The sequence below is a fragment of the Saimiri boliviensis genome, chromosome 12 (assembly GCF_048565385.1).
Source record: "Saimiri boliviensis isolate mSaiBol1 chromosome 12, mSaiBol1.pri, whole genome shotgun sequence".
NCBI lineage: Eukaryota > Metazoa > Chordata > Mammalia > Primates > Cebidae > Saimiri > Saimiri boliviensis.
In genome coordinates this window covers 11,114,664-11,131,651 of record NC_133460.1, presented here as the reverse complement: position 1 = coordinate 11,131,651, position 16,988 = coordinate 11,114,664, and the positions used below count along the sequence as shown (strand labels likewise).

The 16,988-nt window shown below is 64.0% G+C and overlaps 3 protein-coding genes across 5 annotated transcripts; 2 read left to right on the top strand and 1 right to left on the bottom strand.

Annotated features, from left to right (window-relative positions):
• Positions 1-6,138: 6,138 nt before the first annotated feature.
• METRN (meteorin, glial cell differentiation regulator) lies at positions 6,139-8,325 on the top strand. Its single transcript, XM_039478179.2, is given in 6 exon segments — positions 6,139-6,243; positions 6,245-6,295; positions 6,471-6,871; positions 7,743-7,802; positions 7,879-7,987; positions 7,989-8,325. Coding segments are annotated over 6 exon segments (867 nt in total). The 5' UTR covers positions 6,139-6,205; the 3' UTR covers positions 8,197-8,325.
• Positions 8,326-10,877: 2,552 nt separating this feature from the next.
• Positions 10,878-12,980, top strand: ANTKMT (adenine nucleotide translocase lysine methyltransferase). Its single transcript, XM_039477992.2, has 5 exons — positions 10,878-11,875; positions 11,995-12,099; positions 12,197-12,337; positions 12,461-12,511; positions 12,683-12,980. Exons 1-5 carry the CDS (start codon positions 11,714-11,716, stop codon positions 12,938-12,940), a joined length of 717 nt encoding a protein of 238 aa, XP_039333926.1. The 5' UTR covers positions 10,878-11,713; the 3' UTR covers positions 12,941-12,980.
• A 60-nt stretch (positions 12,981-13,040) lies between these two features.
• On the bottom strand, positions 13,041-16,986 carry CCDC78 (coiled-coil domain containing 78). Of its 3 annotated transcripts, none has more exons than XM_039477983.2 (14): positions 16,672-16,986; positions 16,341-16,460; positions 16,160-16,246; positions 15,829-15,951; positions 15,653-15,709; positions 15,473-15,561; positions 15,286-15,364; positions 15,058-15,183; positions 14,693-14,880; positions 14,478-14,577; positions 14,204-14,283; positions 13,463-13,529; positions 13,291-13,391; positions 13,041-13,152 (listed from the first exon to the last, which is right to left on the bottom strand). In XM_039477983.2, the coding sequence occupies exons 1-14, from the start codon at positions 16,984-16,986 to the stop codon at positions 13,041-13,043; spliced, it is 1,644 nt and encodes a 547-aa protein (XP_039333917.1). The 3 variants fall into 3 exon arrangements, with proteins under 3 accessions (XP_039333917.1, XP_010337279.1, XP_039333918.1); XM_010338977.3 differs by having other exon boundaries at positions 13,068-13,152; positions 13,291-13,387; XM_039477984.2 differs by lacking the exons at positions 13,041-13,152; positions 13,291-13,391; positions 13,463-13,529 and having other exon boundaries at positions 14,204-14,278.
• Positions 16,987-16,988: the final 2 nt, after the last annotated feature.

The window sequence follows — 16,988 nt, the reverse complement described above, 5'->3', positions numbered from 1 at the left end:
CCCCCACCAGGTATACCCTCTCATGTGGAGCACGTCCTCACCTGGAGCACCCTCACCTGGAGTGCCCCACTCCTACAGAACCCCTACGGGAGCATCCTTCACCTGGACCACCCCTTGCCTTGATGCCTGAGCACAGAGGAGTCTCCCATCCAGGCGGCTGGGAGGGCACTCAGGACTACTCGGGGTGACAAACAGAGGCTGCTGGTACAGCTTTCCCTGAGACTTTGGAGGACCGTGAGGAAAGCCACAGTCACTTCAGCACAGCACCTGTGGTGAGATCCCCACCCTTGAGAGCAAAGTGATTGCTCTGGGGACCAGATGGGCACACGCCCCCCCCCACCCCCCCACCCCCGCTCCAGCCTTCTGCCCGGAGCATGGCCCCAGAGCACCTGGGAGAGTCCATGTGAGGCAGCAGGCTGTGGGTGTGCTTGGCTGTCCTGGCCCCTCCACGGCCAGAATAGGGACCCATAGGTGTGAGACCCTCACCGCCGTGGGGGCGCCCTGAGTGCCACGGGCGATGGGATTTCTTCAATGCCCTCCAGCTCTGCTCCCTGCCTGGCTGGCCCCCTATCCAGGCTGAGGATGACTCAGGGCCCAGCCATCACCATAGCAACACGCGTCGCCTAGCAATGCCAGTCTCCCGGTAACGGCTGTCTCCTAGCAATGGGATATTTTCCTGGGCCCTGGCTGGAGCCAGGCAGTTATTTTTAGCTCCGCAGCGAATCACTTGGCAGCTGCATTTTCGGCTCCTTGAGGAGAGGCAAGGTGTAGGGGTGGATCTCGGCAAAGGGAGGAAAGCATCCCCAAGATAGGAACTTTGCTTCCGTGGGCCCGAGTGCAGGCCTGTGGGTGGGGGAGGCCGGATGCTGCCTGTGCAAGGGGGCAGGTGGCCGGTGGAGGGGAGCCAGGGCTTGTGCAGGCTGCCTGGGCAAGTTGGCAGCCAGGACCATGTCCTTGATGGGCCCTCAGGCACCCTGAGCCTCGTAGGTCAGCTGGGCGGGGGGACGAAGCCTGGTGCTCATGGCTGCACTATCAGAGCTTGTTTCTGGGTGGCACCGGGTCTGGCAGGTTCTTGGCACCCACTGCCCCTCAGTCATGGGTGCTGTCTTCACTGTCCAGATCCCAACTCCACCCCGGGAGGGGGCAGCAGGGGGCAGCTGGGGACACAGGAGGGGCCGACCTCCGATCAGCCCACACCTCTCTCCTCGCTCCACTGCCAGCAAACGGAGGCGCAGGTGGGGGTCTTGGCATGCGATGTGACCCTTCTCTCCAGGCCTTCTCCCCATTTCCTGGGAGCGGAGGGTCTGTTTGCTGGCGCATCCAGACTCCCCGACTCTCTCAGGGCCGGCGGGCTGGGCGGAGCCGGCCCTGCCCACCTCCCCTTTGCAGAGGGGCAAAGGCTCTGAGGCACATGGAGCTTCAAGCAAACGGGGAGCCCCAGGGTTCACCCTCTGTCGTCCCCGGTTTGTTCGAAGCTCCATCTGCCTCAGAGCCTTTGCCCCTCTGCTCCCCAGGATTGAGGCTGCCTTCCGGCCCCCTCCCATCAACTCCCTTCGCCTTAGGTGTGGCTTCCCCAGGGCCCCAGCCAGCCCAGCCCCTGCCCTGGCTGTGACAGTCTGTGGCCAGAGCTATGGCTTCCCTGTCGAGTCACTGCGCCCCGTGGGGCAGCCACCTGTCCGCAGCCGCTCCCCCGTGGGACTCGGGCTGCCTGTGCCAGGCACTGGTCGGGCCCAGCTCACGGGGAAGGCAGCACTGCTGCCCCCCTCCGGCCAGGACCTGTGTTCAGGTGTTCAGGGACAGTGCAGTGGCCGAAGGTGGGAACCGGGAGCAGTGACTGAGGTCTCGAACGCCCCCACCGCAGCAGCCCCTCAGACTGCACCTCCAAGGCCCCTCTGGGCAAGCCAGGGACAGAAACCACGTCTCAGGCTTCGGGACAAGCTGTCAGGCCGGCTGCCCTGCTTTGGGCTCAGGGGCCTTGTGATGCTGCATGCGTGTTTGGCCCTGGTCAGGTGGACTCACAGGCAGGAGGAGACGATTGTCCCAGCCTCTGTACTCCCAGAGCAGCCTCACATGCCATGCCCAAGCTTCCTGAAGCAAAGCCTGAGGGAGGTTCTTCCTTTTGTCTGACTCGAGTCCTTCTTGCTGTTGTTCCTGTTCTGACCTTCAGTGGAAATGGGGAGAGGCCCCTTCTGGGGTTTCAGGGAACTGGAGGATCTGGGGCTAGAGGCACTTGACAGGGGCCCCCAAACGGCGCAGACAACTGGGGCATCACCTGAACTTTGGGATGGCTTCCAGGCATTCCTCTGCCTGGCCACCCCACACTTAGTCTCTGGGTTTCTTTCTTTCTTTCTTTTTTTCTTTTTTTTCTTTTGAGACAGAGTCTCACTCTGTCACCAGGCACCAGGCTGGAGTGCAGTAGCACAATTTCAGCTCACTGCAACCTCTGCCTCCCGGGTTCAAGCAGTTTTCCTGCCTCAGCCTCCCGGTAGCTGGGACTACAGGCGCACGCCACCACGCCCAGCTAATTTTTGCATTTTTAGTAGAGACGGAGTTTCACCATGTTGCCCAGGATGGCCTCAATCTCTTGACCTCATGATCTGCCCTCCTCAGCCTCCCAAAGTGCTGGGATTACAGGCTTGAGCCACCACGCCCAGCTTGGGTATTTTTTTTTTTTAAGATGGCGTCTCACTGTGTCACCCAGGCTAGAGTGAAATGGCATGATCTCAGCTCACTGCAACTTCTGCCTCCCGAGTTCAAGCGATTCTCCTGCCTCAGCCTCCTGAGTACCTGGGATTACAGGTGCATGCCATGCACCATGCCCAGCTAATTTTTGTATTTTTAGTACAGACGAGGTTTCACCATCTTGGCCAGGCTGGTCTCGAACTCTTGACCTTGTGATCCACCTGCCTTGGCCTCCCAAAGTGCTGGGATGACAGGCATGGGCCCTCTGGGTATTTACTGCACATGCACCCTGGCACGTTGGGTCCTGTTCCCACAGCAACTGAGGTCGGACTCCGCCATCCATACCCCTTCCGTAGGCAGCGGAGCACCCACTGACCCAAAGTGCTGTCCTGGGTGGGGCCAGGGGCTGTGAGGAGGAGCAGTGTGTGTCCAGGGCTGCTCCCATGGGTGGCTGCATTGGCACCGGACCCCCGGGAGATGAGGCTGGAGAGGAGGTAGGGAGGGCCGGGGTTGAGGTGTCAAGTTGGGGCCAGGCATGTGCCCTTCCAGACCGTGTCATCCCAGCAACCCCTCCCTCCAACCACAGACACTGGATCCTCTCTGGGGAGGCCTGGGCGGAATTCCGGGGCCCAGGCTGTCAGGAGAGCGTCTGGGGCTGATCCTCATGCCGCCACCAGAGGGCGCCTGAAGCCCGCCGTGGGCCTCGGGAGCCTGCGCTGGGCCGCGCTGACCCGGGGACCGCCGAGCAGCTGCAGCCCTGGGTGACCCACGTGCCTCTCCCAAGCCCTGCAGCTGCAGCAGCGGACCTGCCAGCCTCTCCCGACCACTGCGAGCACCTCACGCGCCCGGCCCCAGGCCCAGCCTACCCTTTTCATTTTTGATTCTTTATTTATTTTGTGTATTTTTACGGAGTCTTGCTTGGTTGCCAGGCGGAGTGCAGTGATGCAATCTCGGCCCACTACAGCCTCCGCCTCCCAGTTCAAGCGATTCTCTTGCCTCAGCCTCCTGAGTAGGTGGGACTACAGGCGCACACCACCACGCCCGGCTAATTTTTTGTATTTTAGTAGAGACGGGGGTCTCACCATGTTGGCCAGGATGCTCTCGATCTCCTGACCTCAGCTTCCCAAACTGCTGGGATTACAGGTGTGAGCCACCCAGCAGACCTTATTTATTTATTTTAAGATGGAGCCTTGCTCTGTCACCAGGCTGGAGTGCAGTGGTGTGATCTTGGCTCACTGCAACCTCCGTTTCTCTGGTTCTAGAGTTTCTTCTGCCTCAGCCTCCCGAGTAGCTGGGACTACAGGCACGCGCCACCACGACCAGCTAATTTTTGTATTTTTAGTAGAGACAGGGTTTCACCATGTTGGCCAGGATGGTCTCTATCTCCTGACTTCGTGATCCGCCCACCTTGGCCTCCCAAACTGCTGACATTATAGGCGTGAGCCACTGTGCCTGGCCTATTTAATTTTTATTGAGATGGGGTCTCACTCTGCCCCCAGGTTGGAGTGCAGTGGTGCAATCACAGCACATTGCAGCCTCAGCCTCCTGGGTTCAAGCAATCTTCCCACCTTGGCCTCACAAAGGGCTAGGACTACAGGCATGAGCTGCTGCACCCAGCTAATTTTTGTATTTTTTGTGGAGTTGGGGTTTCACTGTGTTAGCCAGGCTGGTCTTGAACTCCTGACCTCAAGCGATCCTCCTGCTTCATCCTCCCAAAGTGCCTCCTTACAGGTGTAAGCTGCCACACCTTAATTTTTGGTCTGAATTTTTATTTTTAATTGTAAGATATACATTATAAACTCTACCATTTTACCCATTTTAAAGTGTCCTGTTGAGTATATTTATGTTGTTGTGTAACCAAGCTCCAGAACTCTGCCCTCATTAGGCCGGAACCCCACCCCCTCCCCAACCCCTGTTCCACTTTTTGTCCTTCTGACCTTTACTACTACAAAGTGACTCACAGAAGTGGAATCCCACAGTGCTTGTCCTCTCAGCTGCAGACAGGTACTTGGGTGGCTTCCACTTTTGGGGGACTGTGGTGGTTTCATATGACCTGCACACTGCCCAGGGCAAAGGGCTGGACCAGCCCAGTGGGCACCTTTTTCCTTTTTGGCCTGGGAGTGCCCTGGGGTTGAGGGAGGTTGTGGTCAGTGGGGTCCAGCCTCCCACTGCTACTGGGCCATCTGGCCTCATGTGTCCACCATGAGTTTCGAGCACCGGGTGGCTGGAGGTTTGGGGGCAGGGGACAGAATGTTCAGATCTGCAGGCTGCACAGTCTCTGCTGGTCCTTGCAGGCCCCAGCGAAAGCTTCTCTTGTCTTTAAGGGGTTCAGAGTGCAGTTGGATTCTTTGGCTGTGCCTTAGGTCTTCTGTGATCTGACCTGCTGTCCCCGCCCACCACCCATGCCCTGGGGTTTCACCAGGCTGCCAAGAGCTCCTTCCTCAGGGCCTTGGCCCAGGCTGTCTGCTCTCTCTGATTCTCTGGCCAGCCACTGCCCACTCCCACCCACCAGGCCAAACTCAGCGGTTGGGATGTTGGGAATCCCTCCCTGCCCCAGCCTGAGGCTAGAGTGTGTGTGAGAATCGCCCGTTTCTGCTTGCTTCGCCTTGGTGGGGGCTGTTCCTATGTCTCCCCGTGCTGCAGGCCTGCAGGGGTGCCTGTGGCTGCCCCATTCACGTCTGGCCCGGTGTCAGTCATCCGGCAACCATGGGGTACCACTAGGTCTCAGTAAAGGGGCCCAAGCCTGCGGGCTGCTCGCTCCACAGCAAGACCCCGTCCTGCGGACGGCCTTACCAAAACCCAAGGCCTGGCCCAGCTCCAAGGTGCAGCCCCAGGCCAGGCCCTCCCCACCCCTGGAGTCAAGACCTCTCTCCTCAGGGGCACCAAATGCCACTGGGGAGGGGTCAGCAGGACCGTAGCAGGTTGGGAGGGATGTGGGCAACAGGCCCAGGTCCCAGTGTTAGGAAGGACGAGACCCCGCCGCCCAATCAGAGGGCGTGGCAGAGCCACCAGGTGGGCTTCCTTCCCTAGCACCCCCAGATTCCAGTGGACCTGAAAACCCCGGCTCCATCACGGGCTCCAGGGCTCCGATCTGGACGGCGCGGAGGGCGAGGCCAGGGTGAGGGCGCGGGGAGGGGCGACGCACAGCGCGGGGCGGGCAAGGAGCCTCCCTCGCGCGCCGAGGCCCCTGGCAGCGCTGGGGCCGTGGGATCGTCCTCTCGCGGCGCCCGGGCTCCGGCCCCGCCCCCTCCCCGCCCCCTCCCCGCTCCGCCCCTGCTATTGGCGGAAAGTTCCGGGCCGCGCCGCGATTGGCCGGGACGCCACCTGCCCCGCCCCTTCCCGGCCCCCTCCAAGGCGGCCTTGGCGCGGGAGTCGCGCTGCGGGCGGAGCGGCGGAGGGCTTGGGGGCTTCGCCGGGGCCGGGCGGCCGGCGCCCGGGGCTGCTCCCGCCGCCGCCCGGACCCGCGCCCGGCCGGGGCAGCGGTTGTGGGAACCCCGAGCCTCCGGACGCCGCCCGCCGCGCCATGGCCTTCCCGGCCCCCGCGCTGCTCTGTGCGCTGTGCCGCGGCCGCCCGCGTCGGCTACTCCGAGGAGCGCTGCAGCTGGAGGGGCAGGTACGGCCCAGGCGGGGCGCTGTCCCCGAACTTGGGACGGGGTGCGCTGAGGCCTGGACCCCCCCATGCGCCTCCCGGAGCGCGCAGAGCGCTGGGCGGGTTTCCCCCTCCGGGAGGGTGAGGGGGCTGCGCCCAGTGGGGACCCGCCCCCGCCTCACCGCCGTCCGGTCCCCAGCGGCCTGACCCAGGAGCCCGGCAGCGTCGGGCAGCTGTCGCTGGCCTGTGCGGACGGCGCGGTCCCGTGGCTCTACCCGTCTGGGGCGCTGCGCCTGACCCTGGGCGGCTCCGACCCCGGCGCGCGGCCCGGCATCGTCTGTCTGCGGCCGGCGCGGCCCTTCGCGGGCGCCCAGGTCTTCGCGGAGCGCGCGGGCGGCGCCCTGGAGCTGGTGCTGGCCGAGGGCGCGGGCCCGGCAGGGGGCCGTTGCGTGCGCTGGGGTCCCCGCGAGCGCCGGGCCCTCTTCCTGCAGGCCACGCCGCACCGGGACATCAGCCGCCGCGTGGCCGCCTTCCGCTTTGAGCTGCGCGAGGACGGGCGCCCCAAGCTGCCCCCGCAGGCCCATGATCTCGGCGTGGACGGTGAGTGGTGGTCTGGGTGGGACTTAGGGTTGGCGTGAATGTGTCTTGTCGGCCCCACTGCAGACGGAAAGAGAGATCCAAGGGTTCAATGGGCTTGTCAGAGGTCACACAGCTGGGGACCGCCAGGGTGGGGTGGCCTTCCCGCCCTCCCTTTCCGATTGATCTCGGGAAAGAGCTGGCAGGGGCACAGCGGAGGAGGGAGGCCAGGCAGTGCAGCCTTGGACCTCTGGTCCCTGAAGGGTTGCGGGAGGAGACGGTAGGGGCAGAATGAAAGCCTTGAGCCAAAGCTGTCCGGGCTCCCTGGCCCGGCGGTGACCTCTCTCCCCTCCCGCAGCCCAACCCACGGAAGTCCTGTGTGCAGCCCAGACACCATGGAGACGCTGCCCACCTCTCTGCAGGGCACTAGGCTGAGGTCTTGGCTCTCCTGGAGCTTCGTGCCTGAGCCTGCAAAGGATAGGCTCTCATGATTCTGCCCCCTGGCCCTAGGCCAGGGACCCCAGAACCTCCCCTCCGCTGCCCCCACCTCCTATGACCCTAACTAGGCTGCTGCTCTTCAGGTCCCAGATCCGGGAAACTAGAGGGGTCCCAGATGCTGGGGTACATATGTCAGATGGGGGTTAGGAGGGCAGCCTGGGACAGCTGATCACCAGGCACCGCCTCCAGGCCCATGTCTGTGTGCCTGCAAGCGTGTTTCCCGAGTACTGGTGTCGCCGAGGGTGTGTGCATCTGCCGTGTGGCTCCCTGGGATCCCCAGGTGCCACCAGGCTGTGAGCACGGGCTCTGCTGCCTCCTGCCACCTGTGGAGCGATGGGGCCTGGGGTGCTGCCGGGAGAGGGCAGGGCCTGTCCTCACCACCCCCTCCGTATGCCAGGTGCCTGCAGGCCCTGCAGCGATGCTGAGCTGCTCCTGGCGGCGTGCACCAGCGACTTCGGTGAGTGTCCCGCCATTGGGGAGCCTGGAGCCGGCCTTCCTCTGAATGCCCACCCCAGCCAACATGCCCCCTGCAGTAATTCACGGGACCATCCACGGGGTCACCCACGACACAGAGCTGCAGGAGTCCATCATCACCGTGGTGGCCGCCCGTGTCCTCCTCCAGACACTGCCGCTGTTCCAGGTGGTGCTCCGGGGACGAGAGGCTGACCTCCATTCGTACCCCACTGCACTGCGGCGTCCACCCGGGCCCAGGCACCTTCCTCTTCATGGGCTGGAGCCGCTTCGGGGAGGCCTGGCTGGGCTGTGCCCCACGATTCCAGGAGTTCCGCTGTGCCTACGAGGCTACCCATACTGCCCACCACCGCCACCCCTGCGAGGTGGTGCTTCACTGAGGGACCAGACGCAGCGCCAGCTGGAGCTCCTGTGGGGCAGGGTGTTGGGGAGGGGCTGGTAGGAGGGAGGATGGGGGCCCACTGCTTCGGAAGTGGCGGGGACGATCAATAAGAACTCTGGTGACATGAGCTGCTGTGGATCTGGTCTTGTGTGTCCAGCCCAGGCCTGGGCCTGCCTTGCAGCTGTGAGGACAGCTCCAGTTCCTGCCTTCTGGTGGGATACTCGGGGAATGGTACCTTGTTCAAGACCATTTGGCAACTGAGAGGGAGAGCAGATGTGAGGAGGAGCTACAGGCGCATCCCCGGGAGGGGCTGTGGCTGGCTGGGGGCCACACGGAGACCCCCACTCACACAAACTTCTGCTCTGCTGTGCCCACCTGCCCCGTCCTAGCCCGGCCCTCAGCTGCTACCCTGGCAGGCTTCCACTTGCCTCCTGGGCCAGGTGCTTCCAGGGCTCAGCAGGAGAGGGACAGGGCTGTGGGGCCAAGGGTCCCTCAGGTGTGGTGGAGGCAGGTGGGTGCATGGCGCCCTGGCTCTGAGCCAGGCCTGTGAGGGAAAGGGCTGCAGTCTGGCCGGGTGCCCACGTCCCTCCGTGACCGCTATGAGCCCGCAGTCATCCTTGGCCCCGTCCCGCCCTTGGGGAAGAATGGGCCCCTCTGTCCACAGGCCCCTCCAACGTGCCAAGCATCCAGACCTGGCGAGGAGCCTGAAGGGTGTGGGGTCCCCTCTGCAGGGTCCTGCTTGTTGCCTGTTTCCGGCGGGCAGGGCGCACAATGAGGTCTCCAAGGACTGTTTCCCGCCACGGGCCCCATTGGCACCATCTCCGCCTTCCTCATCAGCCGTTCAGCCACATAAAGGGCCAGTGAGGTTTGGGACAGCCACGGCTCGAGGCCCGAAGGCTAAAAGCCTCTGGGTGGGGGTGTTCCAGGCCCCTTGGCCCTGCTCAAGCTGCCTCCTCTCACCCCTACCCCTTATATCCTGGGAAAGAGACAGCCACGGCTCAAGGGCCAGGGGACCCCTGGGCTGAGCCCCAGAACCAGTTGGCTTTCCATTCTCACCTGGGCCAGGGGTTGGGTAGAGGCCAGAGGCCCTGCCCAGGCAGGTGAAGTCCCCAAGCATCCAGGGAGCAAAGTGAGGCTGGGTGAGGGACACAGCTGTGCAGGGCCCACAAACAAGGCCCTTCCTCCACATCCGTGGATGTAGGTGCCTGGTGGGTGCATGCCCTCTGTGGACACCTGGGTGGGGCGATCACCTCCAGCACCACCCTGGGACTTCCTCGGGGCAGGTTGTCTGAAAGCTGCACATGCAAGGGGCTTATTGTTTCACACAGATCGCCTGCCTGCCGTGGGGCTGAGGAGAAGGATGGGTGAGGGGCACAGCTGCCTGTGTGTCAGTCACTGGGGCGGGGGAGGCGGGGCTCAGGGGTCATCCCACCTTCTGCTCCTCCTCAGGCTCTTGCTTCTCTCCTCTCCCAGCCAGCCAACTGGGGCATGCTGCAGGCTCAGGGACAGGACCACTCCTCTGGGCAAGCCTCCAATAATACTTGGACAACCTCCACATTTTCATCCAGCTCCGACCATTCCCTGGGCCCCATAGCCTTACACCCGTCTGGCCCCAGCCCAGACACTTCTGCAAAGACTAGAGAAAGAAGGAGCCTATGTGCCCTCCCTTGAAGCCTTCTCCACTCCTGTCTCGGGAGGCTTTCCCACGGGCTGAGCAAGCCCCTCACCTTTGGCACCTGCCTTGATTCTGTGGCCAGCTTCCTACAGCCTCTTCTGTTGGCCACACCCAAGTCCACCTGTTCACAGACAGCCTGGGCTGGGCCCTGGCTGCACCCTGCCTTCTACCCACCTGTCCCAGGAAGTACCTAAGCCTTGCGCCTACAGACCCTCCGAGAGAAAGCACTGGCTTTGCAACCAGCCGTCTTTTCATGAAACACAGGGCCACAGGAGGACCACAGGTCTTGGAGCCTTAGACCAGAGGCTTCATGCCTGCCCTGGGGATGACTGGCCAAAGTCGGTGTGGGTGAGCACATGGGCGGAGCTACGGGAGCCTGGGGCCTTGTGGATCACATACTTCTAGGCAAGTGCCAACTCACATGGGCACAGGGGCTGCAGAGTGCCCAAAGACCAAGGAGCAGCATGCCCAGTGTGGACGTGAGTGGGGAGTGCACGCCGGAGTCCAGTTAGGTGCATTTATCCAAGAAGCTTTTCCCGAGAGCCTTCTAGGTACTGTTACTGCTTCAGGTGCAGGTCAGGAATGGATGCTGTCGGCTCTCCCTCAGAGCTCAGTGCACACCCTTCCTTTCTTGGGAGGGCCGTTCCAGGCCCCCGGGACACAGGACACACTGCACTGGATGGGGCTGGGGCCAGCATGTGGGCAGCCTGAGAAACACTGCACTTGGAGGTTGGGGGCAGTGGTCTGGGGCATACCCATGCTGTCTGGAAGCAGCCTCTGTCCCTGCAGGGGCTCCCTACCCCAGCCATGGATGGCTAAGGAGCCACACCAGGGCAGGCAGAGGCAACCCCTTACATTCATGGGTGTCCAGCCCTACCCTGGGTGTGGAGGTCGCAGCCCTGCTGCCTGACCCAGAGCTCAGCTCTTCCACATGCACCTCCACCCCTGGCTTCACAAGGTCACCTCCAGAACTCAATTTTTTTTTTTTTTTTTTAAAGATTAGTTTCACTCTTTCACCCAGGCAGGAGTGCAGTGGCACCATCTCAGCTCACTGCAACCTCTGCCTTCCGGTTTCAAGCGATTCTCCTGCCTCAGTCTCTCAGGTAACTGGGATTACAGGTGCCCACCACCACGCCTAATTTTGGTATTTCTAGTAGAGACAGGATTTCACCATGTCGGGCAGGCTGGTCTCGAACTCCTGACCTTGTGATCTGCCCCACCTCGGCCTCCCAAAGTGCTGGTATTACAGGCGTGAGCCACCGCGACCGGCCAGGAACTCAATCTTTTTGTGTGTTTTGTTTTCTGGAGAAGGACGGTGATCTCTCAACGGGGGCTGCTTGCCTCCGCTGCAGCTGGGCAGGCGCCAGAGGCCCCGGCCTGTGACCTCGGCTTTCCTCCCACCGGGCTCACTGGAAGCCAGCCCCTCTCTCTCCTCTTCCTTCCACGCCGCAGATGCGCGGCACCGTCTCCCTGGGGCTCTAGCTCGAGACCGCCGGGACGTGCGCTCCCCGGGGCGGGACCTGCTTGTCCCCTTGCGCGGGTCGCCAGGACCCAGCGCAGGACCAACAGCGCTCCAGAGCGCACCAACGGAGCCGACCCTCGCAGGCCTGGGGCGGGCCAGGCGGGGCAGCGGCCGCGAGGCTGCCGTGCGCCGGAACCCGCGGGAGGGCAGCCGGGCCAGGCGGAGCGCAGAGCGCAACGGACCGACCGCGCGCGCTCTGCCGGCCACTTCCGGCGTCTAGCAGCGGCGCCCAGCGGGAGTGGGAGGGCGCAGCGTCAGCTCCCGGCCCGGCTGTGAGTGCCGCTGGGCAGGCGACCCTGAGCTGCGCATCCCGCAGCCATGGAGCAGGACGACCCGGCGGAGGCGCTGACGGAGCTGCGCGAGCGGCGGCTGGGCGCGCTGGAGCTGCTGCAGGCGGCGGCCGGCTCCGGCTTGGCGGCCTACGCCGTGTGGGCGCTGGTGCTCCAGCCCGGCTTCCGGCGCGTGCCGCTGCGGCTGCAGGTTCGGGGCGGGGCCAGCGGCTGCCGCTCAGGGGCTGGGCGGGGCCAGAGCGAGCCCCGCCCCTCGCTGGGGGTCAGGGGCGGGAGCGGCCAGCGGACTCCCACCGCCTCCCTGTCCAGGTGCCCTACGTCGGCGCGAGCGCGCGGCAGGTGGAGCACGTGTTGTCGCTGCTGCGAGGCCGTCCTGGAAAAACGGTGGATCTGGGCTCTGGCGACGGCAGGATCGTAAGTGCCCGCGCCTGGGTCTTGGCCGTCCCACGCCCCCCACCTGCCGGCGGGCGCCCTTGCCCCATCCCGTTTCCCACGCTCTCGGTGCCCACAGGTGCTGGCGGCCCACAGGTGCGGACTCCGCCCCGCCGTGGGCTACGAGCTGAACCCGTGGCTGGTGGCGCTGGCCCGGCTGCACGCCTGGAGGGCCGGCTGTGCCGGCAGCATTTGCTATCACCGTGAGGATCTCTGGAAGGTAACCTGGGGAGCCCTGGCCACCCACCGACACCTGCGAGGGCTGGGGGCCGGGACTTGGAAGCTGCTGGGACCCCGTGCCCACCAGGCCTCTCCCCGGCTGGGGCAACTCCTCTTCCTGCAGGTGAGCCTGAGGGACTGCCGAAACGTGTCTGTGTTCCTGGCTCCTAGCGTGGTAGGTCCGGGGTTGCCAGCCCGCTGGGAAGTCCCGGCCACACCCCAGGGTATTCACTGCTCTGAGGCCTGGGCCAGCCTGGGGGATGCTAGGCTTAGGGCTGGGAAGGGAGAGTGGGGGTGCTGTTTTCCGCTGGCCTCACGCTCTGTACTCTGCTCTTCTCTCCTTCAGCTCCCACTGCTGGAGGACAAGCTGCGGGCAGAGCTGCCTGCCGGGGCCCGCGTGGTGTCTGGGCGCTTCCCGCTCCCCACCTGGCAGCCGGTGGCCATGCTTGGCGAGGGCCTCGACCGAGTCTGGGCGTATGAGGTTCCTGGGGACGGAGGAAACTCCTCCTGGGAGGCTGTCTCCTCTCGGCTGCCCCTGGACCAGGCTGCTCCAGGATCTACTTCTGCCTCTGTCCCAGGGACCCCCGTTTCTCAGCCAGGCTAAATGTTGAGACACGATAAAGACTCTGTGGGTTCTATTCTTATTCATGTTTTGGTGGGGGGGCTGGCTGTGATGTGATCTGCTCTGCTTCTTGGGAGACGAGCTAGTAGCTGCCGGTCCTTGGATCCTGGGGCTTGGCTGGAGGCACAGCTCCCACTTTCCAGGGGTCCCCTGCACTGGCCAGCTTCCTCAGCCTCAGGATTTCCTGCTTGTACCTGCCCAGAGGGACCAGGCTTAAGTGACCTGCCCAGCTGTGGACGGGTCTGCCTCTAGCCCCCGAGATGGCCATCATCTTCCGTTCCAGCCAGACCAGGGCCCTTGGGTCACACCCAGCTCCCCTCCCAAGCGCCCACCTGCCCAGGTGCTGATCCACGTACTCCTGCAGCTCAGAAAGTTGCTCTTCAGCCATCGTGGCCCGGACCAGCAGCTGTGCCCGCTCCTGTTCCAGCTCTGCCTGGCATGGGAGTGTAGGGCATGAGCCGGGGCGTGGTGGGAGAGGGGCCCAGGCCAGCCCTTGCCTCCTACCTGGGTGCTGCGGGAAAAGTCCCGTAGTTTCTGGTGAATCTGGGCCCAGGATTCAGCGTGCAGGCCTCTGAGGGGAGGAGGAGGAGGAGGAGTGGTTTCGAGAGCTAGTATGGTGACACTAGGGCAGACCTGTGACTGTGCTAAGGTTCCCAAAGCTTGGAGGGGACACCTCCTGGGAGTGAATGAGAGACGGCATGGCCCCCTGTGCTCCTGTGGGCCAGCCGAGACGTTGGAGCCGTCTGTGCATGGGGGTGGCCTGGGCCCGGGGGTCTGCTGGCTGCTCAGGGAGGGCTAAATCACGGGCCAGTCCAGACAGTACCCCAGCGTCAGCGGGATGCCGCCCCACAGTGTGCCCTAAATCCTGGGAGATGGTCCTTTGGGAGCTCTGCCCCTTGTACAGCTGCAAACATGGAGGCCCAGAGGCACGGGCTGGCTGGGGCAGCAGGCACCCTACTCCTGTCCCTCAGGTCCTCCAGGTCTCAGGGGAAACGTCTCTGACATGTGCCCTCCCAACCCTCCATGTACAAGGCCCACAGCAGGCCCGTTTTCCCTCTCCTGTGATTATCAGTGTCTCTGGTACCACAGAGGGACCCAGGGGGTGGGGGCATGCCACTGAGTGCACTGCTGTGACCGGACCCTGGCCAGCAGGAGGCGTGGTGGAATAACGGGGGGACTGGGGCCCAGGTGTGGCGCACTCTGCCCTCTCCCTGCAGGCCTCCCCACACTTGTGAGGGCACTCACTGTGGCTCTGACGCTCCCCTCTGGGAGGCATCACTGGGTCCCTTCTGTGGGGATGAGAGCAGTGCCCCAGGCCAGCTGTGCTGCAGAGGTTTGTGGTGGGGACGCCTCAGTTGGCTGGACAAGGCAGGCCCCTCAGATGCCCGGGCCTGGGGTCTCTGGAGCCCAGGATGAAGTCTGGGGCAAGTTCTGGGGCTCTGTGCCCCTAGGCCAGTGTGGGGCAGCAGGTGGGCGGGAGACACCTGGGCCTGGAGTTTCTGGGGGTCTCTGGCCTCACCTGGTCCTCCTGCTGGCTGAAGTCAGTGACCAGCAGCATGGGCAGTGGTTCCAGGTCCGAGCCAACTGTATTGAAAGTAGCTTTGGGGTTCCCAGGTGCCCTGTTGGGGTAGGCCAGTGTCTGTGTGGGGCCATTCCTGCTGCACACTCAGCTTTACGGCACAGAGGCTGAGAGATGCCTCCCAGCCCAGGCGCCGGTGTCAGGGCGCGGCCCACCTGTAGGCACCCAGCAGCTCCTCATGCCTGCGGCTCAGCTCTGCCAGCCGCTTTTGATAGGTTCGGGCGGCCCGGGCCAGCTGCTGCTCACGGCCGCGGTGTGCCACCCGGATGTCCTCCAGAGTGGCTTCCAGGAACATCCGGAGGGTCGTGCTGGCTGGTCCCTGGCCTGCACTGTCTGTGCGCTCCTGGAGGTGGTGCGCTGGTTCCGCACGGGCCCATCCCCATCTTTTCCAGCCATACCCCCCACCCCAGCAGGCTGACCAGTGGGTGGGAGGGGGGCCCACGGGATGTCCCTGAAGTTGTCCAACATGCCCAGGCCAGACCGGGCTCCCCAGGCCTCAGGGTGCTCCTGCAGGGCTCACCACCGCCTCCCGGGCGCAGCGCTGCAGCCGCAGGACGTACTCCTCCTTCAGCTTCTTGAGCTGCAGTTGCAGCCGGGCATTCTCAGCCTCTGCCTGGCGGAGCTGGCCCTGGCAGCTGCATAGCACCTGGGGCAGAGGCAGCCCTCAACTTGTGTCCCCGGAATGGACCTGGATGGGCTTGTGGGGCCCCACCCTCTGGGTCTCCAAGCAGGCAGGGCAGGGCCTCACCACAGCCTGTGTGGCCAGTTGCTGCCCGGCTGCCCTGGCCTCCTCTCGGGCTCCCTGCAGCTGCTGGCCCAGGGCTGCCCTGAGGACATGGGGTGAGGCTCAGCAGGCCCGCGGTGGCTGAGGGGTTCTCTGCTCTGCAGTGGGGCCCTGCTGAGCTGTCCAGGCCCCAGGTAAGACGGCCACTCACACACGAGTCTCCAGTGCCTGCTGCCGGGCCTCCTGACGCACCAGTGCCCACTTTACTTCTTCTTGAAGCTGCCCCTGGGCCCCCAGCAGCTGTGGGGCACATAGGGCTGGTGGATAAGAGCCTAGGCTTGGGGGTCCCCTATGCTGCCCTCTCCCCTGAGCTAGGTGGCTGCACACTTACGCCGCTCCCCAGCCTCTGCTGCTTGTTCTGGGGGCTCGTGAAGTCCTTGGGCTGCACCTGAATAGAAGGGAGGGCAGGAAGGGCTGAGGGGTGGGTGAACCCCGGTTTTACTGAGCCCCCTGCTGAGGCTTCCATCTGGCCTCTCCCAGCCAGGCTCTCCATGTGCTCATGGTGACCTGTAGTCTGCGTTCATCAGAGTGTCCAGGCTCCTGGGCTTTGTCTCTGCGCCTTTGGGCTGGTGCCCAGCAGTGCCTGGGGTCAGCCTCCAGCTCCAGCACCCGGCTCTCCAGCCGAAGGATCTGTGGGACAACTGGCATGAGCAGGTACACCTGTCTGCAGGCTGCTGGGGGAGGTGAGCATTGGCTCAGCACACGTCTGGGCACGAAACACTCATGGGGCAGGCTGAGACCCACAGATGCCACTCTCATGCATTCCCACACAGGGCACATGTCTGGGGCCTGCAACCCTCTGTTTCCTTTGCACTGAGGTTGGCACATGGCTGCTCACCTCACTCTTCAGCTGGAAGATTTCAGCCTCGTGCTGCTCCTGCAGGCGGTGGGTTGTGATTTGAATGTCGATGAGCTCCTTGGAGATCTGTGGGTGGCCGGTGGGTGGCCAGGTGAGAGGTGGCATCTGCGGGGTCTGCCAGCACCTTCCCTCCTCACAGCACCCTGGCACCCACACCCACCTGCAGCTGCTGCTCCTCACTCGGCGCTAGACCTGGTGGGACCTCTGCCCCCAGGCTGGTGGCCCAGGCTGTGGTGCCCCCAGGAGCTCCTGGCAGCCCGTCCTTGGCTCGTGGCACAACCTGGAGAGGCACCACCACCCATTCCCCAGGTTGGGCTGTGGCCCCACTCCCATGCAGTCACCAGCCCTGCTCCCCGCCTGGCTGAGCTGTAAAAGTCCTTCCCCTAGCTGAGATCAGACCCACAGTACAGGGACCTGCACCCTCCTGGCCTCTGCAGGAAAGGGCAGACTCCAGCCCCATGGAAGGAGCTGCGGCTTCCCCGAGGACTCACATTCTCCACCCGCCGAAGGGGAGGTCCTGGCCTGGGGCCTGTGGTGGCTGCATGCTCCATAGTCGGGGTAGTCGGGGGGACCCTGGCCTGCTCCGAGCTGCGTATTGCCTCCACGCCTGGCCTCCCTGTGGCTGCCGCCGCCACCACAAGCACTGTTGCACGCGTTGCCAAGGCCTCTGTTGGTCCCAGGAAACTGCCAGGGCCCTGCCCACAGGGGCAGGGCGAGACCCACGGTTGTGGAGGGGAAGGACAGCTCTTCCTCTCCATGCCTCCGTTTCCCTCTCTGGGGAATGCGGCCCAGCGCTCCCTGCACATTC

Bases quoted from the DNA above. Each gene is read 5' to 3' on its own strand.
- ANTKMT (XM_039477992.2), top strand. From the start codon at position 11,714: ATGGAGCAGGACGACCCGGCGGAGGCGCTGACGGAGCTGCGCGAGCGG. The intron at 11,876-11,994 runs GTTCGGGGCGGG...CTCCCTGTCCAG, and splicing joins GCGTGCCGCTGCGGCTGCAG to GTGCCCTACGTCGGCGCGAG. The intron at 12,338-12,460 runs GTAACCTGGGGA...CTCTTCCTGCAG, and splicing joins ACCGTGAGGATCTCTGGAAG to GTGAGCCTGAGGGACTGCCG.
- CCDC78 (XM_039477983.2), bottom strand. From the start codon at position 16,986: ATGTGCAGGGAGCGCTGGGCCGCATTCCCCAGAGAGGGAAACGGAGGC. The intron at 16,247-16,340 runs GTGGGTGTGGGT...GGCCACCCACAG, and splicing joins GTGAGGAGCAGCAGCTGCAG to ATCTCCAAGGAGCTCATCGA. The intron at 15,365-15,472 runs GTGAGTGGCCGT...CCATGTCCTCAG, and splicing joins CAGGCACTGGAGACTCGTGT to GGCAGCCCTGGGCCAGCAGC.